This window comes from Diplotaxodon limnothrissa, linkage group LG4, assembly GCF_057381915.1.
Source record: "Diplotaxodon limnothrissa isolate DT_005_m linkage group LG4, D_limnothrissa_male_GT1.1, whole genome shotgun sequence".
Lineage (NCBI taxonomy): Eukaryota > Metazoa > Chordata > Actinopteri > Cichliformes > Cichlidae > Diplotaxodon > Diplotaxodon limnothrissa.
In genome coordinates, this window is record NC_140599.1 from 19,034,766 (window position 1) to 19,061,706 (window position 26,941).

The window sequence follows — 26,941 nt, forward strand, 5'->3', positions numbered from 1 at the left end:
TCCCAAAGAAGAGACCATTTGAGCAATAATATTTGGCATAAAAAAAAATCATTCAAGATAAAAACTGTTGAACAATCTTTATTTAGATCAAAAACGCATTGCGCAGTGCATTTTGTGCAGAAGAACCACCATAAAAATGCTTAAACAACCAAAACAAGAAAAGAAAAAAAAAAGCTGAAAATAAGGCAAAGCTAATGAGCCATAGTAAAAAAAAATTCTACAAATTTTAATCACATGCTGGAGTTTGGTCATAGCTTTTGAGTGTGATAGAAAAATCAGTTATATTTTTGTCAGCTTTGTGAATCAGGTCCATGGAAATCAAAGAAAATTCAAACTGAAAACTGCCCTGAATAACTAATAAATGGCAGTGTGTGCACGCTGGGATGGGACAGCAGTGGAAGAGAAACTGTTATATTGCACTCACACTAAAATATTTGGTCATTAGCAACCATAACAATGGCTCAACATTTGAACTCCGTTTGCTTTGACTAACAGTCATTTCCTTTGGTCCTTCATAGTATTGCTGTGGACATGAGGGAATTATTTACTCACTGAAAATTTTTCTTTATTTGGGTTTATGTGGTAAAACCAGATTCACATTTTAAAGAAGTGTTTGCATAATTGAAGATTTAATAGTAATAGTTTTAAAAAAAATAAAAAGATTAACTTTACCAGCATTCTGAAGCCAGCTGCGATATTCAGCTGCGATATTGCTGAGGTTTTATGTTAAAGCCCCGCTAGCCTTGTTCCTCACAAGGCCCTGCAGTCCAATCAGAGAATACCCAAGCAGTATGTGGAGCAAACCGTTTAATGTGCAGTCTAATGTGGAAAGTGATAGCTGGACAGGGCCCTTGTGGTCTGAACGACTAACTTAAGATGAGGTTTCTGGTGTGAGTCAGTATAGCAGAGGAAAAGGCAGCCATTCGTTTCCAGCGACACTCCGACATCATGTGAGCGGTACTTGAAGAGCCGGAGTGATTTCATTTTGAGTTACCCCGTCTTATGTTTGATCATAAACAGTCAAGCCCAGACTTTAAAAAGCGGTGCTCTCTGTCTGGATGCTGGGGTCTGGGTTCAGGGCTGGGGGGGTGTTAGTGGTAGTAGTGGCGGTGGCAGGCTCTTGACCAGCAGAGCTTTCCCGTTCTTCGTCCTCAATCACCTCAGGAATGATGGCTCTTCCAATCCCCTTTAGAACCAGGCCTCCTTCTGGAAAGGATGTTGAAGGGAACCAATCAGCAAACAAATCAATAAACCAAACCATATATAGACACACAGTTTTAGACCGGGGAGCTCACACTCACACATACAAACACGCACACACAGCAAGACACCAAGGATTGCTCTCATAAATAAATCTATTCTAACCAGCACTACTTGAGTAACTCTTTTTAGTTGGTGTGGCAGTCATGAGAGTTTCCTTGGTGTGTTCATCTTTAAATGCAATGCAAATTATTTAAAAAAATAAAAATCTGTTCACACACACACACTCTCTCTCTCTCTGTGTGTGTTAGTAACCACAAATACAAAAAATTGCAAGCATGTTAGTGTTGTTGCAAAGCATAGCTAAAGCCTAGGACAAAAGCACCAAGCCTACATATAAATGTATATGTGCACGCCCACACACGCCACTTTTCTCTCCCCCAGACAGATGCACATGCAGTAGACACAGACCGAGGTTAATGCATCAGCCAATCAGATCCTTACCATTACCTGCCTTACAAAGCTCATCTTACAGGCAGGCCCGCAGCTCAGACATCTGCAATATTTACACATATGCCGTCATGCATCAGATCACCACAGCTCTTTTGTAAGTGTGTGAGCCAAAAATGAGACAGTGAAACCAAAAGCCACTGAGCTAAATATAGCACTGCTCCGAGAAGAAGCTGAAATCACTCAATAACAGAAGTGAATATAGTACCAGCAGACGGCCAGCAAGTGAGTGAGTTCAATAATGGGAATGTCTGCACAAAGAAAATCATTTAAACAAAACCCACACCAAAGAAAGCTTCTATTCTTCAGTAGATCTGGTAACTTCCTTCAAAAACTTGTCTGAATAAACAACAATTGCCTTTTATCTATATTGTTTTCAAAGGTGGAGTGTAACCATGGTGGAAGTGGTCAGATGTTAAGTTAAAATGATACTTCACCATTACTCGGAGGTCATTTTAGCAAATATACATTTCAATATTTGTACTGCACTGTAGTTTTACTTCCCACTTTCACACCATTATAATTCATGATCCCATTGAAATCCATTTTACAACTGCATTACAGTTATTTACATGATCATTTCAGATTAATGATTTATTATGTGGTTTATTATCTGGGGTCGCATCAAATTTATCACCGTACTGTTATTTAATTTGCATATTCTTCTGTACTCTTGTATTTTTTTCTTGGTAGCTCTTCGAATGCACGACCCTTAAGTAGAGTTTTTAAAGTTAACAAAAAATAAATTAATAAATTAAAAAAAATATATTAAAAAAAAAAAATCACATCTTTGCAACCACTGCACTGCAAAAGTGGCCAAATCAACGATTACTCTGTTTAGAGGTTAAAGCTTTGTATGTACACATACAACTTATTTTAGCAATGTTTTTGTTGCAGTAGTTGATTTCTGCCACACTGTATTGCTGACACCATTTAAGTCGATGATGCAAACCTTTGTATTTGTATTTTAGTATAAAATATTTTTAGTATAGTATATTAATTTTATACAAAAAAAAGAAACTGAGACACAGACTGGTTTACCTGTTATGATCTTTGAGGCCGAGTTGCACATGCCATTGCCGCTGTCATTTGCTGCCGGTTGCGGAGGCGGTGGCATGCTGGGACGGGGTTTCGGTTTTGGAGCTGGCCTCGAGGGTCGAGGGAGAGATCCGGAGTGGAAGAGCGGCGGAGTGTCAGGAGGGGTGGGACTGCTAGGGGGAGAGTGCTCTGACTCTCCCTGGGCTTGTTGGGGTGTAGGCGGCTGTGGGGGTGGATGGCTCGGAGCTTGGATTAGGGCATCTTTGCTGTGGACACGACGGGGCGTGATGGGTGGGTGCTGCGGGGAACCGGGTGCTTGGGTGTTACTGAGCTGAGAGGCGAACGGGCTGGCCTGTTTGGGTGGGGCTGGGGCTTGCTTCTTGGTGCCTTCAGAGGAAAACGTACTTATTAAATCTCATTTGCTATATTAAACCACTAAAATAACAGATTTAGATTTCCTCACCTCTGCGGACCATGTGTGGACTAGGCCCTTTGGAGCTTCCCTGAGGGTGTGGGGTTCCTACAGCAAGATGGACCGCTGAACCATTCCTCTGCGGAGGCGGGGTGGACATGTGCTCACGGGCCGGGCTGTGAAAACACCACAGTTCCAATTATTAATCCATTTCCGTGTCATACACCCTTAACATTCAAGGATCAAGTGCGGCACCAGTGCTCATGCATAAAACCAACTGCACACCTTTCCATTCAAAGAATAATTATACTTGATTAGGTTATTACAGAAAGAATGACTCAAAAGGATCGATAAACGCACGAAGAAAGCACGGGATGCAAAAATCATGAAAGAAGTCCATTCAGCGGACGGAACAAGTGTTCAGTAATGAGACACATGCATAAAAACAAAGTCTTCAAAGCTTCAAAGTTGTTAAACCACCAAACAGACGAGCAGACAGGAAGGAAAGACAGCTTCTCTTTATAAACAGAAACCGAGAGTTCTGTTGATCATCACAAACAGAGGGCAGGGGGAAAGTTGTGCAAAGCATAACAGTGTTTTTCATTTATTTACATTATTAATTAATGAAGCAGATTTAATACTTGCAGACATTATAGACATTTTTATGCTCATGATTTTTTTGTGACGTCCAGTAAATCAAATTAATCAAATACATGGCAAACAAAGGGTGGCGAGCTCCGGATCGGATGATTGGCTGCAGTGGAGTACCGGTGCTACCTCAGCTCACTCCTTACCTGCTCTCCTCTGTGCTGAGCTGGGTTACAACCTGATGTTGCACTGTGGCTACCTGGACCCCACCAACCAGACCACCACCACCACCACCGCCAGCAACACTCAAGCCAGGCTGCTCAGCCTCTGAAGGAGGAGGAGGAGGATGGGGTTCGAGCTGTGTAGGAGTCCCGGCTTCCAGAGGGGGTAATGGGGGTTGGAAGGTGGGTGAGGTTAGTGGTGACTGCTTTCTATTTAAGACGCTGGTTCTGCGAGGAGCGGGCTCCGGCTGTTTGTTAACAGGGCTAGGGAGGGGGGGAGAGGGGAGAGTTCAGGAGGGCAAACCACAGGCCATCAGACAAGAGTGAAGGAGCAAGAGACTCAGAGACAGAAGTAAACAAAAACGACAAACAAAAACCCCCTCGAAAGAACCCAGCGAGAGCAGTGAGAGATGTTGTGATGTCGAGACAGAAAGAGACGCCACTTCCTGAGTGGAACGAAACCGGTTCAGAAAGAAGAACCCAAAGAGGACATAAAACCACATGAGTGACCTTTAAAATAGAACAACTTTGAACTGCAACATTAATGCGGCGACAGGTGAAATAGAGGAAAAAAAAAAAAGATGACAAAAATGCAAGCCCACGCAAAACATAAAACCAGCAACCTACAGTGCAACCTAAGCTTTAATTGGAAATTAAGGAGATAACACAAGAGTACACAACAGTAACACAAGAGAAATAAAAACTTGAGACATAAATGGATTCCCAAACATTATTAAAAAGGCTTTGTGTTTCATAAATGTTATGGTCATGTTACGGACGAATCTCAGCAAAATATAACTGATTAGCTTAAAACACAACAAATGTAGTGCACAAATCACACAAAGCATCATTTCCCTTATTTCACTTATTAGTAACTGGATTCGTGGGATCTACGTTAGACTGCGGCACAGCCTTGAAGTCTGGACTGGGCAGATCTTCAGTGGGCGTTTCAGTGACCGTGATGGACTCGTTGGCCACGACATAAAGGGCCGACACCGCTGGGCCCCTCGACTCCTGCCTGCTCAGTGTCTTGGGACGGGACGGCAGGGTGAGGGGCAGGCTGAGGCTGAGGTTGGGACGAGACAGGTACCTGTCTTTACGAGGGGTGTGACTGTCCCCGTCCTGCCCCATGCTGCCGGGGCGTTTCCTGTCCAGGATAGGTTCGGGGTCCGGGGTGGGTGGATGGCTGGGCAAGGAGAACATGCCTGACACGTTGAAGTCCACCTCTGGAGGACAGAAGCAAATTAAGCAAATTAAAAATGACCTACAGCTTGCAAGAAGACTGTATACAAAAGATGCACAAAGCCTCTGTGACATCACTCACTGGCCACTTGGAGCCATGATATTTTCAAGAGACGGTAGAGTGTGCTATAATCAGCTGACTCTAGGAGACCGTACAGGTGTATAACTTATACACCTACCAGCTAATAAGTGCCAACCAACACACAAACAGAATACTACAATTTCCCTCACTGAAACTAGAGTAACACACAATAAGCCTTTTTTCTCCAGATAATTTAATTAAAAATACTCAAAACTAGAGTCAAAAGGTCCAGATTAGTCACTCAAGTTAGCAAAATTGAGGACTAGCAGATACCTACAGACTCTGCATCCTTTTCTTTAAGGCTCAGTAAAGTTATTTTAAAAATGCACCCTCTGCTCAGCTGTTACAGAGTAAATTCATTATAGAAACCACAACTGAATAATAGTTGTGGATTTCATCATCATAACAACTTAAAGCTGAGCTTTGATAGTGAACTGGGTAAAATTATCATCGCAAAATCAGCACAAGCATGCTAATTTTAGAATTTGGTTAACAATGTGCTCTGAGCTTCAGCCACATCCTACAGAGCCACGAGCATGGCTACAGACTCTTAGCCTTGCTGGCTAATGTGGAGAGAAACCGTTTCAGCTACTATTCATCAATTTAATGAGCTTCAACATTTTTCAAAGTACCCACTGTCAACCCACAGAGGATGAGCCTGCGCGTTAACATTGTTGCATGAAAACTAAGTGCTGGCAAACTCCACAAATCAACAATGGAAATTTATGCAAATGTTATCTTTTGCAGCAGCACTCAACGGACGCATTACCACACGCTGCAAAGGTTCAGGTAGATTATATCATCGAGAATAAGCACGCCAAACAGCAGACAACAGACAGAGAGAAGGAGAATTATTGCAAATACAACAACAGTGTTTCACCTTCAGGGAAGAACCAGTCAGCGTGTTGGATAATAGGCTCAATGATGGCAAGTACATGCACAGATGTAGCTGCTGCCATCTCTGCCAGCGTCCTGAGTACGAGCACAGAGACGGAGATAAGAACGGGAGGAAGGTCAGTCAGCCTAAGAGAACGACGCGCTTTGCATTTCAGAATGATGACATAAAAGTGAGGTGAACCGTCCACGACATGCTCACCCTTCGGTCTTCGACCACAGCAGGTTAGGCCCCAGGACTATTGCGATGTTGCTGGGAGTCATTTTATTAACATCACTGTCCTGAGCCAGTTTAGCCAAGAACTTCACCAGATACCTGCAACGGAGACACAAACTGCCTTAAAAAACAAAAATATCTCCAAAATATTTTTCCCACCTTTAATCATACACTGTCCCCAACCTAGTGGGTTTCTGACTCCTCGAGAAAGTTACGGCCTTGCTGTGAATGTGGCCTGAGAGGCTCAACCAGTAAACTGGTTTACTAGAGCATCAAAGTAACATCTGGTACAGTGGTGAAATACGCACCTATTTTTCCATCTACAGTGCTGTGCAAAAGTCTTGAGCCAACCCTCATTTCTAAGTATTTTGCTCTCAAGGAGCCAGATGTTCTTGTCATTTTTTAAATTAATGTTGCGATTTTTTCCACTCATTTTTTTGTTAAGCGTATTAAACCACTTAACTCTGACTCCTGAACCAGTCTGACATAGAAAAAAGGGGAAATAAAGAAGGTGTTTAACTCACAGAAACAACCACTTTTGTGTTTGCACCTAACAAAGAAGCTGTAACTGTAGAGCCAATTTGTTACCAGCAGCCTTTTGAAAAGGCAATTTATTCCCATTGTTTAACCAAAAAGATGATTCTCAAAGAGCTATTTACTTAAAAAAAATCCAGCAGAGTTTTTAGACCTGATGCAGCATCTGAGTGATGCATCTGTCCCATTCATTTGATTCACCTTCTGTCCATTAAAGTCTCATCAGAAATGGTCTCAGTGGAAGTGGGGTGGGTTTCAAGAAGCTTAAAGAAGGCAAACTGGAGGAATATGTGGAGGTATGCCAAATTATACAAGAAATTCACTTAAAAATCCACTGCAAAATCTGTTGTGGTTTGGGGCCCCGCATTTTAGCCTGTGGTGTTTGAGATCTTGCCAAAATTGAATTATGAATACAAAAAAAAAAAAAAAAAAAAAAAAAAAAAAAGCACTGTCAGATTTGATCCAACATGCAATACCATCTGAAAAGTGCCCAAATGCCAACGGCTTCATTTTTCCGTATAACAATCATCTCAAACCTGCTGCCAATGCAGGAAAACCACACCTGGATAGAACAAACACAGTGTAACTATGGACTGATCTCTCCAGAGCCTGGACCTCAACACAGACATCATGTTGACAGAACAGAACAAAAGGCAGCCAGCATCAAAAGAAGAGCTTTGAATGTCCTTCAAGAAGTATTCCTGAAGACTACTTAATGGCAAAAAAAAGAACTCTCAGAGAGCACAGACTGAACTGTTCAAGAATAATGATGATATCTTTATCTTTTGCTAATTACAGCTCCAATTTTCCATTTTTCTGGCAATATATAAAGAAATGAGGGATGGCTCAAAATCTGGTGAATTCCTCACATGAATAAACATGTACAAAAAAGGTTACATTTAAAAAACAAACCAAAAAAAACAGCGTTATTTAAAAAAAAATAATAATAAGGCTGGCATAAATGATAGTAATTAAAAGAGTAATATAGAGTACCTGAAGTTGGCTTTGTGGGCCTTTGGCAAATGGTCACATGTCACCCACAAGGCCTGAAGTCTTTTGTCAGAGTCTAAGGTACTGAAACATTAACAACATTTACTGCAAACATACTTCACATGTATCTAAAGTTTATTAGTGCTGCACAAGTGTTTTACAGGACATTACAGGAGTCGTGTCTTTGTGTGCAGTGTCTTACTTGGAGGCCTGTATCCACTCATCATAAAGGCTAAATGTCATTAGAGGTTCAGGAAGTTCCCTGAGGTAGGACTTGAGAGCTCCTGTGTATCAAAAACAAAATATATGCCATGAGACAAAGACCTGGAGCTGATGTTTTTACTTTCTGTGGATTTGTAGAAGTAGTACCAGCCACGGCATGGGGATCAGAGTAGAAGCCCTCGAGCTGTGAGGTGGAGCAGTCCAGCGCTGCTTTCAACTTTTTCAATTTTGAAGCTCCAGCAGCAATTCTAAATAGACCCTGAAAAGAAAATAAGGGAGAGCAAGGTCACAGCAGTGCCTGGTTACAGGAGGCTGTTTCTCTCCTAAAATTAAAGAAGTGAGTCTGGGTTGGTAACACAAAAGAAGAAGTAATGCAATCGAGTACTGAATGTCTGCAAAAGTAAAGAGAAATGCTTTTGCTACCAACAGAGATGTGACTCTTTCAGGATGAGCACCAGACGGATGCACAGCAAGAAGAGGTTTGTTTCCATTTAGAAATGTCTTGAATCGTACTTCATGGGGAGTCTAGTGATACCGTTTCATTTCAAGAGTGCAACAGCGATCATACTAATGGGTAACAGATGCCTGTGTGTGCACACACACAGAGGTTTTATTCCCACAGGACAAAGACTGGCTAACCTCAAGTTGGCTGCAGATGTTTCCAGACTTTACATGCCATCATTTTTAAAACGCAGTCCACATGACCCACATGTCCTTCCAGTTCAAACACACAGGAGGTTTATGGGTACAAATTTAATCCAAATTCTGGTCAATTAACCCTCAACTTTGCCCTACTTTAGCAAAGTCTCCAATTTTCTTCTTCCATCTCTCCATCCGTACCTCCTCCTTCATGCCGGTCTCAAGCAGCATCATGACGCAGGCCTCAATCGGCAGAGCGATCTCACGGTTGGTCCTTTTCAGATGCTCCTCCAGCGCTGTGCCAAATGCCGGCTTCTCTATCCAGGAGTCTAGGTGAGACAAGCATCGGCAATGTTCTGCGTTGGCACTCGTTTCACTAACTGTCTGCAGTTAACTTCATGGCTTTCAACAATTTTTATATAGTTCTACAGCTGACAACAGAAATACCACATTCTTTATTTAGACTTTTAAATGAAGTCTTTGCAGGTATGTTTGTGTGATACGATTGCTCTTTTGTCATGTGCATGAAAACATGTAAAAAGCCAACTTGAAATCCAGTTATCCTGGCTTTCATCTGGATAAATCTGGGCCAAACAAATAAATCTATAATCAGATTACATCAGAAAGCTGATTCTAAGGTTCATATAAACACACTTAAAAAAAACAACCCCAAAAAACCCTCTAATGTGACGATGTAATTGTAGTGAGTCGTTTCACTATGTTGCAATAAGCAGTGCACTTCGCAAATGAGATAAAAGCTTCTTGTCATAAACAAATTCAACAGTTTGGGCCCCCCACACACACACACACACACACACACACACGTCGTCTGTGATATATACCAGCCAATAAGACAGAAAACCTGCAAAATTTATAACAGCACACCCTGCTAAGGGACCACAAAATAAACAATTATAATGTGAAGTCCTTTGTGAGAACTGTTAAGCAGGATGACAAGCCACTCTTTATTTCTCTAACCCTAAACCAGCAGATCAGCAACAAAAAGAAGAAGCAAAGTTTAAGTGTTTATGTTATTTACATGTTTAATAATATGTTTTGTGTCTTATTGTTCACCTTGCTGTGTCTGGATGGTGGGTATAACTACTTCCAGAGCTGCCAGAGACCTCCTGTGGTACTCTGCCTGGGTCTCTAATAACTGTTATACAGAAACACACACACAAAATCACATACACCAAATCTAATGTGAACATAGTACTTGGTTATCACACATCGCCTAGTAACTGTGTTACAGTGGAACGTTCCATATTTGCATTTCCATTACCAGTAAACTGAGGTGCACTCACCATCACATAATAGCGTGCATAGTCTCCCTCTTTAGAAGCAAAGTTGTACAAGTCTGCAGAGAGCTGGTCCTGCATGAAATGACAAAAGAATGACGTGTATGGTAAACAATGAGAAACTGTTCACGAAGACATGGATATGACAAAGCTATGAGCTTTAATTACTCGGTCCAAAAATGTGCATAGCATCAGTGTCCTGATTTAGTCCCCCTTATAAAGCCTTCTTTGTTCAGCCAGTTCATCAAATATGATCCTAACCTTATGCAGCAAGGCTCATGGGAAAGAGTCGACATGAAATCTACCTTGCATATTTCTACTTTATTGAGTGCCTCATCCATCTCGTCTTTGAGCGAGTCAACTTTAGCTGCCATGGCTGGATTGGTGGACTTGGTCGCCTGTAACCACCTGCAGAACAAAGGATTATTTAAGTAACCATGTTAGTGGAAACATTTGAAAGATTGGAGCCATACAAAGACTATTAATTAAAAAAAATTTTTTTAAAATTGTTATCAGGCTGTGTGGAAATGTACCGTGTTTTAGCAGAGTCATAATCGAGAACCAGCTTAGCAAGCTGCTTTCTCTGTTTCAGTATGTTGGGAATCTCTACCTGTGAGAGAAACAAGAGGAACCATGAGAACGACATGACTACACATGCACTGCAAAAGGTATAATGAGCACTTTTGAGCAATTTTCCTGTGAGAACCTTGTGTCAATTTTAAAGATACAGAATAGCAATGAACCCAAAACAGTGCTAAAGGCATCGTTGAATTTGGTACAAACACAAAGTTCAGCTTGATGTCTCTGCTGCTGGGTCTTTGTTTTTAAAATATAGTGCATGATTTTAAAGGGATTAAAAGGAAGAAGCCAATCAATGGTTGTATGCATGAGCTTTTACCTCTGCCAGCTGGTTGAGAGGATCCAGAATGTCTTTCTCCATCTGCATTTCATGCTGCAGCAGCTCAAAAGCCAACTTGCCCTCGGCTTCGCCACACACATCCATCATCTTGCTGTTCACGTGCACAGAGACATATATGCAAATATCCCAGTTATCACTACTTTTCCTCACAGCGAGTAAAACATATGTAAAGAGCTTCAGCTAGATCCCACATCCCATTTTTATTTAAATACTTTTACACTGATCTTGATAAACACTTACTTGTTCACCAATTTTTCCCATTTAAAGGTGATATTTTCAACTTAAACGATGCTGAAACTGGTCTTTCGATGGAAACTCACCCAATCATACTCTCTTCTCCAAGCTGACTGCCGCCCTCCTGCATGGTCTGGGACAGCCCGGTCAAGGGCAGCTTTTTCTACGAGAGAGAGAGAGAGAGAGAGAGAGAGAGAGAGAGAGAGAGAGAGAGAGAGAGAGAGAGAGAGAGAGAGAGAGAGAGAGAGAGAGAGAGAGAGAGAGAGAGAGAGAGAGAGAGAGAGAGAGAGAGAGAGAAAGAAAGAAAGAAAGAAAGAAAGAAAGAAAGAAAGAAAGCAAGAAAGCAAGAAAGAAAGAAAGCAAGAAAGCAAGAAAGAAAGAGAGAAAGCAAGAAAGCAAGAAAGAAAGAGAGAAAAAGAAAGAAAGAAAGAAAGAAAGAAAGAAAGCAGCTCAGTCTACTTAATAACGTTCACTTCATTGACATGTTTTCTTTTCTGATTTGGATCAGACTCAAATTAGTTGCACAAACACCAAAATACCAAATACGTCATATATTTAACTTAAATATGAATTTGCGAAAAGGGGGATATAAAGGCAGGTCTTACAGCATCAAGGAAACATGTAGACAACCCCCTCCCCAATTCAGCTTAGCTTCAGCTCATTTTTTTTCTCCCCTTCACTATCTATACCCTGCCTGCTGTGGCTCTACCCAACAGTTTAAGGACAACTGATCCAACCACGTTGGCTTATCTGTTAATTTCACTTTGCCTGCAGGAGTGCCAAACACTGCACCATCAAGATGACTTAATTTAGAAAAGTAATCAAAGTATGACAACGTAACAGGGATTCCTTCAGAGTTGCGTCAGTTTTATTGGCCTTTGGGCTGGGTCTGCTAAATGGTGATAGTGAAGCTGGAAGGAGAGTCTCTGTCATATCTATGTGTTACATAAGAAAAACACATGATAGCAGGGCCCTAGTTCAGAATGGCTGTCACAGTGATTCATCCTAATTATGCTCTTGTAAATGAAGCCATATCCAAAGTGTGGCATGTTGCTAACATGATGGGATGAAAAAGTGAAAATGAAAAAGCTAAATGATGGAATGAATCTGACAGAGAAAAAAAGAAAAAAGAAAAGGTGCCTCTTACATGTCTCTTCTCTGTGTCTGTGCCCAGCTGACCTTGCAGACAGGAAACCAGCCTCTTGTGCGTGTTGTGAGACACCAAACGAACCAGCTCCAGCCGCCTCTCGATCTGTGGGCACACACAAAAAAAAGAAGAAGAGAAGAAAAAAAAACAAAAAACAAAAGATAAAATGCAGTGTTATCAAATTAGAACAAGCAAAACAGGTCTACCGTGGAAGAGATCAGCTAACTGATTTAAACAAGGATGAAGGAAATAAGTGTAATGGACCGTTTAACCTTCCTGTTCAGCAGAAACAACACAGGTGAGGGCTACAAATCAAAATACAGATGCTGCACATGCACACATTCATCTCGCATATTTCCCACCCTGCTAGTGTTTTTGAAATATGACGGCAGTTGTAGGTTGTTTGTCCAATTCTGTTACATGGCGTGCAGCTCTGACAGCCAGATGGAAGGAATCAGAGTCAAGAGCAAGTCTTTACCGACAACAGGAAGCGAGAGATGCTATCAAAGAAAGCAGATGCATCAGTCTAACTGCAGGCCTGAGCTACTGGTAATGGAGGGCATCAAGCACACTTTCCCAGTGGTTTTCGATGTCTTTGTTTCTCTTTCACTCACATTTCCATGACCCCCTATAGCATGCTATACGTTTTGTAGCTTGACAAAACGGTTTAATTTTAAGAGGCTTGAAGCCAGCAACAACAATTCCACATTCTGCCCTCGTTTGCTGTCTGCTCCCAACTGATTTGACTAATTTTCTCTACGGTGGCCCTGAGTGCACAGGACACAAGTGAGCCAAGAAAAACACAATCACCAAATACGACAGCATGTGCAACATTTGGATAAAAATGCTGAAAATTAAGACAACAGTGATCTGCAACTACAAAGAACATAGCAGGATAACCAACACATATTTACACTTTGAGTTGACAGTAATCTTGTATTTTATTGCTTCATTTTTCCAGCACCAGGGTGGGACTGTGGCCTTTGGTAACTGAGTCACCAAGAAAAAACTATCATGTCCCACAAATCAGGTTGAGAGTTCCTCTGTAGCCAGACACTTTATATCGATGGGCTGATGGAGACTGTGGTTTGTGGGTATCGAGGCTGTCAGGTCACTTGGTGAAGACCTTACAAAAAAAATACACTTTTGAAGTTGTATTTGGGCGTGGCAAGACCCAAATATGATACGCTAGATTTTCTTATGCTGTATATTTTCTTATGCTGTATATTTTCTTGTGCCTTTTTCCTATTAGTATTTGGTTTTGGTCTTGTCAGCGTTACTGAGCGATGACCTCGAGTCTAAAAATGGGGCGGCCTGTGATCGAGTGTGAACCAGATGGGATGCAAATTAGCGCCTCCAAGTCTGTTGGTTCTCAGCTGGCAAAGGATAGAGTGATCGCTCCAAGTGGAGGAGTTTATTTATCTTGGGGTCTTGTTAGGACTTGTTCAGTTGCAGTGATACAGATGCCGTACCTGTCTGTTGTGGTGAAGAGAGAGTCCAAGCTGATTTATTGGTCGATCAATGTTCACACCTTCACCTATTGTCACATACTCTGGGAAATGACCAAGAATCTTACTTGATTGTGGATACAAGTGGCGGAAATGAGTTTCCACTGAAGGGTGGCCGGGCTCACTCCAACTTGCGAATTATATTTCTGCGCCAGATCTATGTCGAAACTTACACCACAACCAGAACCCCATTTTAGCCCTACGCCACAACCTTCTAAGTAACCTTATGTGCCCATCCCGAGAACTGTGACTACGCATCGGCTCGACACACTCCACAAAACACTTGGGTTGCGTGGAATGTTGCCGTGTGGGGATAAAAGGAGTTTTTTGTTACTACACAAGTTAGGACGCAAATTTCCCACAGAAGTCTAAATAAAGCTTTATAGATGAGGTGAGAAGTTCAGAGTAGAAAAGGAGACAGCTAAAGTAGTTCAGGCATCTGACCAGGATGTCTCCTGGGTGAGGTGTTCCAGGCATGTCCCACTGGGAAGAACCAGGACACAGCGGAGAGATTACATCTCTCGGTTGGCTTGGGAACGCCTTGGTATCCCCCGTGTAGAGGTTAGGACGTAAATCTCCCACAGACAAATACACATTTGCATTCAATACATTTTCTGGAAAATCTGCTTAGAAACTTGTAGTGGATACAATTTTATTATTACAGTTACTATTACAATTACTATTATTAGTGATTAACAAACATAAAAGGAGAACTTTACAAATCTTGGTATAGATAACTGGCCCAATAACTCTCTACTGTCAGACTGTCCTCAAATGCACCACCAGTGCAGAGTTTCAGGTACCTATAGTGACGTTGTGAGAATTACTGTGCTCTGCTGAGTTTTTAGTTCCTGACTCTTCCAGATGTGGGTTTGAAAAGTCTGCTAAAGATGGCAATTATAGAGAGAATTTACTCTGTAAATGATCAGCAGTTATGTGAAGTAAAAAAAAAATAATCTGCTGAAGCTTGCATAATCACCAACATGGTCTGCCATAAGTATCCACTTCCTCTTCCTGTTTCAGTATAAACATTTAACTGCAGCGCTAGATCTGAGAGCTGCTCATTTGCTGTCTGATCCCATCTTCTTCCTTCGTTTTCATCCTCCCAAATTCACTGATCTCCTTGCCCTGTTTGAGTCTCTCCCATACACTCGTACAGCTTTACTCCACCCTCCCTTTACTCTGCTCCTCCTTTCCTGCAGCTGTTGCAGCATGCCAAACCACATCTGGACTTGGCTTCCTTGCCTGGATCCAATTGATTCACTCACTATTCAGCTGATTCCAGTTCAATTGCATCCAGACTTCCAACACTTTTGGCCAGAAAGGAAGAAAAAGACCTGAGTGACTGCAAAGTGGGCGGTATTGTGGACTGAAAAGACTGGATAATCACAGTACTAGTGTTATTAGAGCATTTGGTTCTATTTATTGACTTCTTTTTTGTGAGAGCACACCAAAATAAACTGGGGACAGACTTCAAGATATTCTACAAGCTTGTCTATAAAATACTTTGTCATAAACTGCAAAGTGTTTTTTCACAAAAACCCCACAAACTTTTCTTTTGCTTGATCAGAACTAGAGATGGCAGAATACCACTTTTTTTTTTATGTCCGATACCGATATGAATCCGATATAGTGTGTTTTTTAATCACTAAAACTGTGTTTTTTAATATCTTGCTGCTTTTTGTATAAGTTCATACTCAAGTTAAACAAAACCCCCAAAAAACACTAAAGCTATTCTGTTATACCTGTATGCAAAAAATACACTGCACCCAAAATATTTCATAGTTCAGCAATACTGATCAATCTAATAAACTTAAACCTACTCAATCCTTCCTATTCTGGTATTTTAAAGAGTAAGCAACCTAACCAATAGGGTTCTAAAACTCCTAGCAAAGAAAAAAATAAAATAAAATAATAATATAGGGAACCACCCACCCTCCACCTCATGTTGCTTAATTGACGTAATCAACTTTAATTTGATGCAGGTTGGGGGGAAAAATGCACAGAAATTAATTATTTTTCAAGAATAATTAAATAGATTCAATATCTTTCTTCAACAGAATTGCAGACTGCACAGATCGTACCTTCCCAAAGGATAAAGTACTATAGCTTACTAGGGTATATTAGACTTAATAGTTACTATATACAGTAATGGACTTCTATACATTTTACATCAGATTAAAACTTTGGGTGTAAGATTCGGCTAAACTTTGCTAGATCCGCCCCTGCACAGTTACCAGCCGTGAGCTACGTAGAAAAGGATCCTGCTGTAGAAAGTAATATTAAATAAATTCTAACAAGGTTATCAAGGTTAAACGTGCTGATGTTGTTAAGCCGCTGGTTTCCTTTTTCTGGCGCGAAGTGGGCGATAAACAAACAAGAGAGACGGACTCGCGACAGAAAAGCCGATCAGCTGATCATTGATCAGTTTCATGATTGAAGTAGCAGCAGGAGAGGGAGGGAGAAGAGGCACTCCTCCATATATCGGTTGTTAAGCTTAACGTGGGAATGCTTTACAAACATTCAGAGATGAACTTTGTTACAGGAAAAATGATTCTATGTTTCTTTACCTTCTTTTAAATGTACAAAGATGCCCTTTTGTCTATGGTTAGATTAGTTTAGAATTATCCTTTTAGACTTTCCCAGCAAAGACATACTGTTTTGGGACATATTGTTTTAGATTGTTTTATCTCTCACAGCTTTCTCCCAGCTCTCTGCTGACGAGACTAGCGCCACATATGGAGTTGTTTATTTTATCTGTTTTGTATTTTCTTATCCTGTTCTCACTGTCTTTCCTATAAAAAGTGCCCAGCCTCTGTACACGTTGTGAGTTGTTCTGAACAGCTTACCCGTGTGAACGTTAAAGCATAAAAAGTGATCTTGTCTCATTGTGTCTTTATTTCTCCTGGGTCTTTTACAGAGTTTTCCCCCAACAAACTTACACACTTGCTTTACTTCTCTCTGGGATAACTTCCTCGGAGATGAAATGCCGCATTGCTAGAGAGGCTACAAATACACACAGCCGCTCTATCACGTGACGCATACTGCTGCAACGTGCTACGGTTATGAGCCGAGTTATGCCATGTCGCAAGTTTTGTGAGGTGCTTTTTGATATTTAATGGATTGGATTACATTTTTTATTTCTCTCCGATATCCGATCCAGTAATTTACGTCAGTATCGGACCGATACCGATACGTAATATTGGATTGGTCCATCTCTAATCAGAACTGAGAGAATATGAGAGGAAGTTGCTAAGATTCCCTACAGCACAGAAAAGGCATCAAGGACAGCAGATATGGGATTTATTAATTCAGATATGATGGTGGTGGGTTGCAAATTGACTTACACAGTATATTGGAATTAAATGGAGGTTTCAGTAGCATGCCTAAGTCATCAAGTGGTAAAGTTGGAATTGTTGGAATTACAAAGGGGGACAAAGTGTTTTCATACAGCCCTCTGAAGTCTTTTTATAAATAAATGAGATGTGCATATCTTTAACTCTTTATAGTGGTAATACAGCAGAGACAAGCTATGTGCGGGCTGGAACCGTATTAAAATAATAAATGGTGTGGTAACAAAATCTAATAAGTTTGTCTCAGGGTTTAAACTTGTAGGATCATCAGGAAGAGCCACCATTAAGGAAACAGAGAGATTCCAAGTATAAGAGTTGGGAAAAAAAGAAAAAAAAAAAAGATAGGAACACTCCCTGATCATAGGCAGAAACAAGCCCACACACAGACAATTAACACAACAGAAATGAGCACTTCCACTCTCCAGTTACTTGCTGTCCAAAGGTTTACAGTCCTACAGTCTACTTGCCAACTTTTCCCCCCTAAACAGCAATGAAATCAGAATAGAGAGAGCTGACAACCTCTGACCTTCCATAACAACAAAAAAAAAAAAAAACATGGAACATTTAGTGAGTCACACAGGATGCAGTCATGTTTTCTGGATTGGACTGAATGGCTGGTTAACTGCCGGCTGGCAGGTGACGCTGTGGCTGACCTTGTTGGCAGGCCGGTTTACTATTCGACGGGCCGATGACTGAGCCGAATTGAGACTTTAATGCAAAAACAAAACAAAGTGTCATGTTTGACTGAAAGGAGTAGTCTCACAAGTTATGTGAGAAAAACGTGTCTGTCCTTTAAATGTGTCTGTAAGTAACTGGTTTTGTTTACATTAGACTGGAAATATGACAAAGTGGTAAGACAGTTTTCCTCCAGCATTTAGCTTGTGATGAAATAGTAAAGGAGTTGTTTAAAATTTAGTTGTTTTTTTTATCCCAAGATAAGACAACCGGCTGGAGAACTCTCTACAGAGACTCCTGAGTTTTGTTTTTCCTCACCAGCCGTTTCACTGGTAGCCACTTGCTTGTTACACATTATCAATTATCAGTCCATCATGCCCTCATATCAATTTGAGTACTTAGGCATGGGTCCAGCTCTAGCCTTGCTCACTAGTATGAGATCAGGCAGCAGAGATACAATCCAGTCTGACAGCCGCCTCAACTCCCCCTCTGAAGCAGGACGTGTCCAAACAAGATGAATGCCTTAGCCAATGCAAACGACTATGGAAAAATGGAAAAGACTAGAAGTCATATAGAGTCAAATTTCAATTTGAACTTCTCAGGGAAGGCAATTGTGGAAGAGTGTGGGGAGGGGGAAAGGAAAACTTATTCTCTCTCTGTTCATGTTTGGAAAGAGGGGAAAAAAATAAAACTTTTCCAGGCAGTGTGATTAAATTACAATGGCGATACTGATTCACTGCTATGTGAATCAGTAGTGCAGCAGCTACACACTGTATGGAGATGACTAAACAGGCAGCAAATCTGAAAACAGATTCTTTGCGTGTATACGAGGTCTTCGTTATTTGCACAAAAGAACAGATTCTGACATGAGTTTTCCACTATGCTCGTCGTTTGCCAATTACATTCCTTACTGAGAGCCGGAGCTTAAGGAATTCCCAACAGAAAGCTCCTGTCACTCTGTTATTTGATGTCTTTGCCAATCATGGTTTATCCATAACAAAAACACCATCTTCCATCATAAGTGAGTTCTATGAGTGCACAGGGCACCCTAGGTCGCAGGTTGATGATCAATCAGAAATGCGTCTTATGCACTACTTTGTGTGAATGGGGTTCAGCGGTCAGCTGCTATCATAGAACTATGACTTCCTTGACTGAATGGGGGTTGGTGAGTCTTTTCCCCCATCAAGCCTTCATCTTTACCTTCTTCCACAAAAGTTGCTTTCTTCCCTGAACATGATTTATTCCTCTCAGTTTGTCATATTTATTCACACCATTTTCCCAACAGTGATCTCACAGTTTCACTAGCCAGAGCTTCCCCATCCCCCTCCGCCACACAGCGCTACAGTGGACATCAAGTATAATTTCAAGATAACAGAGAATCGCCAGAGCTTGCCTTGAGTGGAAAACCATAAGGCGCTTCTGCTGTGCCAAACCCTTGAGCTGGCTAGGCAATGCTGAATGAAAGACTAGCCAGTAAAGTTTTAATGGCAGCAGTTATACTCCGAGATTGCATACAGATTTGGCATCAACAAGGCGCAAAGGCACGATTGCTTTAACAGAACTTTTGCGAGGAGCTTGTAAGTCTTCTGATAACTTCCGTATTTTACTCTACCAGAAAATTATATCTAAACAAGCCGGTTTTACATGCAGACATAAAATAAGCTATGGTTAGGCAGTGAACAGGACATCTTTCATAGGTGGCAGATACCCAGTCCCAGTGTAAACATATTTTATCGTGTGCTGTGGGCAAAACCTGAACTGTTATAGGGGTTCAACAATAAAGTCCAGTGAGGCCCTGGAGTTTACTGGACTAACAGATTTGAGGAAAATTAAATGTGAAGTCATATTAAGAAACTGCCTTCAGAATGACATTTATTCTTCATGGTATACGTTTAACTAGGGGCTGGAAACATTTCTGAGAGATTTTGTTCCATATTTACATGATAGCATCACACAGTTTTGTCACATGTAAATCAATGATGCGAATCTCCTGTTTCACCACATCCCAAAGGTGCTTTATTGAATTGAGATCTGGTGACTGCATAATTCATTGTCATGTATAAGAAACTAGATGATTTAAGCTTTGTGACACAGCTATCCTGCTGTTATCCTGCTGGAAGCAGCCAACAGGACATGGATACGCTATGGTGTTACGCATATGGACATTACTAAGGGACTCAAAGCGTGCCAAGAAAATATCCTCCACACCATTACACCATCACCAGGAGCCTGAACTGTTAATACAAGGCAGGATGGATAGAGCCTCAGTTTCAGTTAGCTCATAGGAGGAGCGGCACACAAGTGTGGTTTGCTGCTGTAGCCCATTTGTTTCAAGGTTTGACGTTTTGTGTGTTGAGATGATTTTCTGCATAGCTTGGGCGTAATGAGTGGTTGAGTTAATGTTGCCTATGAAACATCATGCAGACAAATTCACTGCATTTAAGCACTGTTACATTTTTTCTAAATAAAGAAGGTTGCATTGACTTTCAGGTAGGCTTGGCAGCAAGGTTACTATAGTTACATATAACTAAACTAAAAATTTAAACTAGATGTGAAAACATGTTCATTTAGACTCTGGATGTTTACAGTACTATAGCACATTATGGATCAACACTAAAACTAATAAAAATTAAAGTAAAACTAAACATTTTCAAACTGATGAAAATGAAAACTAGAAAAAAAACTAATAAGAAAATACAAAACTATTATAACTCTGCTTGGTAGCCATTTAACTGATGGACTAAAAAAAAGCATTCAGTCGTGTCACATCCTGAAGGTGTTTTTGTACATGTGCATAAACTTGAGTTTGCTGAAATAAGCAGCTGCACCAGTATATAGGTCTCTTAAACCACAGATGTGAGAAAACTTTCTATGACATTTAGACTTTGTATTTATTATTCTTCTACCCGGTTACCACCATTAAAAACAGCATTGTTCACATTTGAGGATAAATGCTTATCACCTGCCCACCCCTCATTAGACTGCCAAATGGAATTTTTTAAAGATAATAAAAACTATTGGACGTAAAGTCCCTTTAAATAAGAGAAGATAAGATTTACCTGCAGGAGGTCATCGCTCAGGACCTCAGTTTTTTCAGCCCTGTGAAGAGAAACAAAGGCCAGTGGTCAAAGACTGAGGACATACAGAACACACCCGTGTCCTACAGCAATACAGGTGAGACACGAAAAGCTTGCACAAGAGAGTTATTATTGCATTTTACGACTATCCGGCATTGCCTTCATTTTTTCCTCAGGCTTCACTGTAGTAAAAACAGGTGTACCTCCTTCACGCAGTGTCATTGCAGGCATGTTAACCTGACTGGCCTGTTATCAGCTGAGCTTGGGTTTTTCCTCTCCTTTTTCTCCTGGTGGTTTTGGTGAAATATGAGACTAGTGATGCTGACATTATATGCACTTGTACTTATTTATGTATAGTGCATTTATTGCTTTTTGTGTACAGCTCTCTATTGCTAAATAAACTCTGGGACTCTACAGACCACCAAAGTTGAGCACAATCTCCAGCACAACCAGTCTGCAGTTTGCACTCTGTGCTGTATGCCTGCAGTAAGTGAACAGAATAAGCTGAAATCTACAATCAGTTGTTATAATGATATACTTATTTGCTACTATTGGTACCCCCAGGCAGTGGATGGCAGCCCCTCCCCGAGCCTGGTTCTGCTGGAGGTTTCTTCTAGTTAAAAGAGAGTTCTTCCTTCCCACTGTCACCAAGAGTTTGTTCATAGAAGGTTGTGTGATTGTAGGGTCTTTACGTTGCACTATAAAACCACCTTGACTGGATTGTTTTTGTAAATTAGCACTATACAAATTAAAACTGAACTGGATTTGTACAACCATGTTGAACATCGATGCATAAATGTAATGCTGATCCCCCTCCTGGTCTAAAAAACACACTTCCCCAGGTGTCATCTGCACCGTGTTTGTTATGGCAACACGTAAAGGTGTGCCTTTTTCTATGAAGTGAGGAGGAAGTTGCCAGGTGGCCTGTTGATTTCTGAAACACACCAAATACATGCTGAACTGTCGTAGAGTCTGTGGAAAATATTATGGCACAACAGCTCTCCCACATTTCTAGGAAATGCTGACAAAAAGCCAAACCCTTTAAACATCAGCAACTGTTCTTTAGCCATTTGATTTACATCTCGCTCAGCTGGTGAGATTGTCAAAGGAGTGATTGGTTTCCCCGTCAATAAATCCATCAACACATACACAGATGTTGTGTATTTATGCACAAATCTCTGAAGGCCTGTCCCCACCCTCTAACAGCACCAGCCAAGAAACACACAGTAGATTTACACCTTGCAGGGGATAAAATAATCCGCTCACATGCAAGAATTATTACCCAATACTGACGTGGGACACAAAAATAAGATTTTCACATTACACTCTCAAAATGCAGTACAAGCTTACCTCACTCATGCCTGAAATACTCTCACTGTTTAGCGAAACTGCTTGTGGTGGCTGTCTGCTGTCTCGAGCTCAGATCACAAATAAGACCAATTCACATTGGTAAAACTTTGCAAAGCATAAAATGAATAAGTAATTTTTTGAATGATTCTGAAGACAACTTTTACTCTGAGCTGCTAATTATGCTGTTCAGTACTCCATATGCAGTCTCTCAGATATTAGTGCGAGAGTCTGTGGAAGATTAAAATGTGAGGCATTACAGTGGATCACAGCAGAAGAGTCCTGAGTTCAAACCCGAGTAAGCCCTTCTTGTGAGAAGTTTGCACGTTCTCCCTGTGCTTGTGTAGGAAGATTAGTCTATGGTAATGCCCAGGACCGTCTTGCAAAGCAGTGACTCTAGAATGAAGCTGTGTGAGTGAATGTGCTCAATAAGACCAGAAAAAGTACCTGATATATGCCTCTCCATTTTCCATTTAATTAAATATCTCTAGGGTCTGGATGATGGGACACACCTCAAGGTGTACTTGTCAAAGCATCCTAATGAGGACCAGTCTGAGATTTAAAACCAATGCAGTCAGGACATTTTGAAAAAGTGGGGACCTTTTGGTTAGTCCTTACATCTCATCTCTTTAAAGGCCTGCTTGAGGGTGAAGAACTGGTTTTAATGTTATATTTATGTTACGATTAGCGTGAGGGTCAGTCAGTGTCTTCACAAAGATATTTACGCAAATGTGTGCATTTTTCTTGCCAATTTATTCCACATAGTCAGCATCAGATGTCCTAGCTACAAAATGGTTTTACCCAAACAAAGAAGAAACTGATTTAAAATAGAATATAGACAAATGGATACAAGTCAGTGACTCCAATGTATTAAGTAAACAGAAACTGAAAACAAGCCATTTATTAACATAATGCAGCTAGAATACCTCCACATGGATCCATATGACGTCATTAAACATTAGGCTTTACAGGCTTGTCTCTGAAGGAAAAAGCTGCATGAGCAATCTTTAGATTCCTATCAACACGGAATTAGAATCGATTGAACTGGAGTGGAGTGCAGCTTGGCTCTAGCCAGAAGCTACTGTTCTTAAAAAAACCGACAGCTGGAGCCGGACCTTGGAAAAAAAAAAAAAAAAAAAAAAAGGTGAAGGACAACTGTAACTGTAAAACATGCACCTGTAGGAAAACTGACCAAAACAAACACACAAAATCTTAAAAGCTGCTCGCAAAGATGGATCATATCATGTTTCACTGACTCAGTTTTGGTAAAGGACACTGTGTAAGCATGTCCTATAAAAACACGCTACCCTGCCATCTTCTACCGCAATGCAACTACATCTAAATTGAATCGCTTCCTCTTATTATTCACATGCAAATGAAATCTGGCTTCCTCTTTTATAAAAAACGACTTTGTGGCTGCATGGCGGCCCGAACCCTGCCATGCCTCTGCTGTCAACAGCTACATAAATGCTTACTCCACAAAAACTAAAAACCTGTGTGTGTGTGTGTGTCCAGCCTTTCCTGGGCCAAACAGAAAACCACAAATCATCACAAACTCTCACGCGGGTGGACACAGATTTACTGGTATATGATCTAGATCTTCACAGCCAGCTTAATTTCAATTCTGTCAAATTGTATTTGGAGCATTTATTAGCAGGAAAACCTTTTTTTGTTTTACCCCCGAGCTCGAGACAGAGATCTAATCTAGACCTTTATAACTTCACTTGATGGATTATGATGTGTGATCATGTGTAGCATAAAGACTGTGGGGGGGGGGGTGTAACATTTAACCTTAATTTAACTTGAGTGCTTTCTGTGATTTTTTTTTTTTTTTGTTTATTTTCTAGCTCCCACCCACTCTTACTTAAGCTGTGGTATTAATGGCACCCGAGGATTTCTTGCATGTTAAACTCGCCCAGCAGTAATCCAGAGTGGGTGTGGGCAAGCAAACTATTTTGCCTTTCAGTATGCAAGCTGTCATCCTGCCTTCTCAGTTGAGTTTTACTGCTCTTACACAACAACATGTGTAGTCATGTATGCAAGGAATCCAAGGCCAGCACCTGCAGGGTATCACTTGGAAACTAATCGACAGCAGTCTGGTTAATTAATACAGCAACAAATGGAGACACTGAATCAGAGACGCAGGAAGAAGGATGGTATACGTAGTTTGCCCTATCAACACCCATCAGGTAACATGCGTGTGAGCACATCCTACCCTGTAACTGAACATATACCTGCACATGTGAGTACATAGTGCAGTAAAAGGTGGGGTCATTCTTGGGTCCACAGAAGGGCAAGGAGGACTGTTGAGAGACTTAATTAAATAGGTGTTGATGACAAAAGTGAATTCAGAATCGAGGCCTCCTTCAAGTACACTAAAAGAGTGCAATATAGAGAGCAAATAGAAATATTTGTATTTATCTATTTAGCATATATTTAAGTCTCTCCATCCCTTACAGTGATGCCTCTTTATTAATATTTGCCACTGTTGTTTTATTGTTTGCGGTTTGTATGTTTTGATAGTATCACATGCATCCTAAGCAGGGCTTCTCTATTTAAAGAAAGACATACTTTCATTGCCTCCATTTGAGCCATTAATTTATTAAAGGCAATAGCTGTGATAGTACATGAACTGTTACAGCAGATTAGATGAGAGCCGTTTGTTCTCATCTAAAATTGGTTTTATGTTCAATAGATTATACAATCTAAAAGAACATTTGATTATAAGGTTATTAATAAGGATTTTAAAAAAATCTGTTGTAGCCATTTATCCATTGAATCCACTTACTTAATGCTAGTAAATTTAAATGTTTTCCCAAAGTTACAGCCACATACTTTTAAACCAAATCTGGAAAATCTACTTTTCAAACTTCTTGTATTTTTTGAAACAAACAAACAAACAAACAAAACATTGTTCTGGTATCTGGACAAGCTTTGTGTGCTTCTGACACAATTTCACTGCAATCTAAACCTTTAGAAATTCTCCAGATTTTTTTAATCACACAAAATCGTGGTCAGCCCCTCCGACACCGCCCACAATAAAAATCAGCCAGATGACAACAGGGAGACATAAATTAGAAGCGCTGGCCTAACACAATAATGTATGACATCACGTTGCAACAATGTTATGTAGCCTACCTTCCAACAGTCTGGTTGGCAAGTTGCTTCATACGATTAAACTGCTTCTTCATGTTGCAAGTCTCGTGAGCTTCTTCCTACAAGTCCGTAAAAAGTTTGCGGCACCAACGAACGCTGTCGATCATCCACCAAAAAAAAAAAGAAAAAAAAAGTTGCGCTACGTCGCAGCCATTGTGCTACCAAGACCTGACTTCCGACCGCTTTTAGTCACAAAAACTGAACAGTTTTCCTGGTTGAACCCGGTGACATCGGCCGTTACCGTTAAGACGCGCAGGGAAGTGAGCAGAAACAGCGGCGGACGACCTTCAGGGTCCCCATTGCCAAGAATGTCAGCGCTCCTGTTAGACTGGCTGATTTCTCTACTACAGCTGTGATAGGAAGGAGGAAGTGCTTTTACTTCCCGCACTGGAAGCCGCATGGGCCCCGTGGTGACATGTGATACCTTAACATGAAAAAAAAAGACTTTGGTCATTGCAAAGTCACATGTTTTAACGTGGGGATGAATTCTTCAGAATAAATATCAGAGTTTTAAATCGGGGGTGATTGTCAAGTAATGACAAATCAGAGAAACGTGACAGAAACTCATAAATGCAGTAGTATGTATTGTAGTGTGGTGCCAAAATATATTTTTTTAAAAACGTGGTTGTGATGCACGTGAAAGCCATTAAGAATTAATTAACAATAGCAGAAAATTATACAACTTTAACCGCTGCTTCTGGATCAGTCCGGGTCACTGCTCACCCGGATTGTGACTAACTGTCTGATTTCAGATCAGTTCGTCACCAACCAGCACAGAGTTTTCCGGAGTGATCTGCCGCCACCTTGTGCCTGTCACGCAAAGGCTTTGTTCAGCAGTTCTTCACCGATCAGTTTCATTATTAGACTCATATGGGCACGACTGCCTGTCTGGGTGTTGGGGGATTAATGTGAATGAATGGTAGTCAAGGCGGTTGTAATTCTCCCAGGTATAACCTTGTTAAAGAGCTCATAACTCTCTTAGCACCACCCCACCTTGATTATATTAGAAGGGCTGTTGATGGTCATTCCTGCTTGAGGAGCAATCATTTTACGGGAACTGTAGACCCTGTTTGTCACAGCAATGACTGGTAGGGACTATATGATCCCAATAAATTACAGCAAGCACGCAATCATTCCTGTGTGCCCTGAGCTGAAAACTTGTCAAACTCTGTTAAAGGTACTTTAAATGTGGTCATCTGCTGTTAAAGAACAACTAGTGCCATAAATAGTTTCTATGTATAAACTGTGATGTACTGCTGTGGGGAAAATGACCTTTTTTAAAATCAGTTACTGGACTAAATTATCTTTAATTAATTATTCTGTGGGGTTTATTCTTGTAAACCTGCCCTTTCACTTTTGCTACTATCCTTCTACCACAATTCATCCTCACAAATCATCACCATCCTACCTGCACTCTTTTCTTCTGTCTTTGCTTTGG

At 40.8% G+C, this 26,941-nt stretch overlaps 1 protein-coding gene across 1 annotated transcript; it reads right to left on the bottom strand.

Moving 5' to 3' along the window:
• Nucleotides 1-241: 241 nt before the first annotated feature.
• On the bottom strand, nucleotides 242-25,850 carry arhgap17b (Rho GTPase activating protein 17b). The gene is made up of 20 exons (XM_085352384.1): nucleotides 25,486-25,850; nucleotides 20,983-21,022; nucleotides 12,388-12,492; nucleotides 11,327-11,403; nucleotides 10,986-11,097; nucleotides 10,621-10,697; nucleotides 10,393-10,495; nucleotides 10,094-10,162; nucleotides 9,864-9,945; nucleotides 8,991-9,118; nucleotides 8,298-8,409; nucleotides 8,131-8,212; nucleotides 7,932-8,012; nucleotides 6,390-6,503; nucleotides 6,174-6,265; nucleotides 5,060-5,195; nucleotides 3,955-4,233; nucleotides 3,212-3,336; nucleotides 2,752-3,135; nucleotides 242-1,206 (listed from the first exon to the last, which is right to left on the bottom strand). The coding sequence occupies exons 1-20, from the start codon at nucleotides 25,536-25,538 to the stop codon at nucleotides 1,034-1,036; spliced, it is 2,424 nt and encodes an 807-aa protein (XP_085208510.1). The 5' UTR covers nucleotides 25,539-25,850; the 3' UTR covers nucleotides 242-1,033.
• Nucleotides 25,851-26,941: the final 1,091 nt, after the last annotated feature.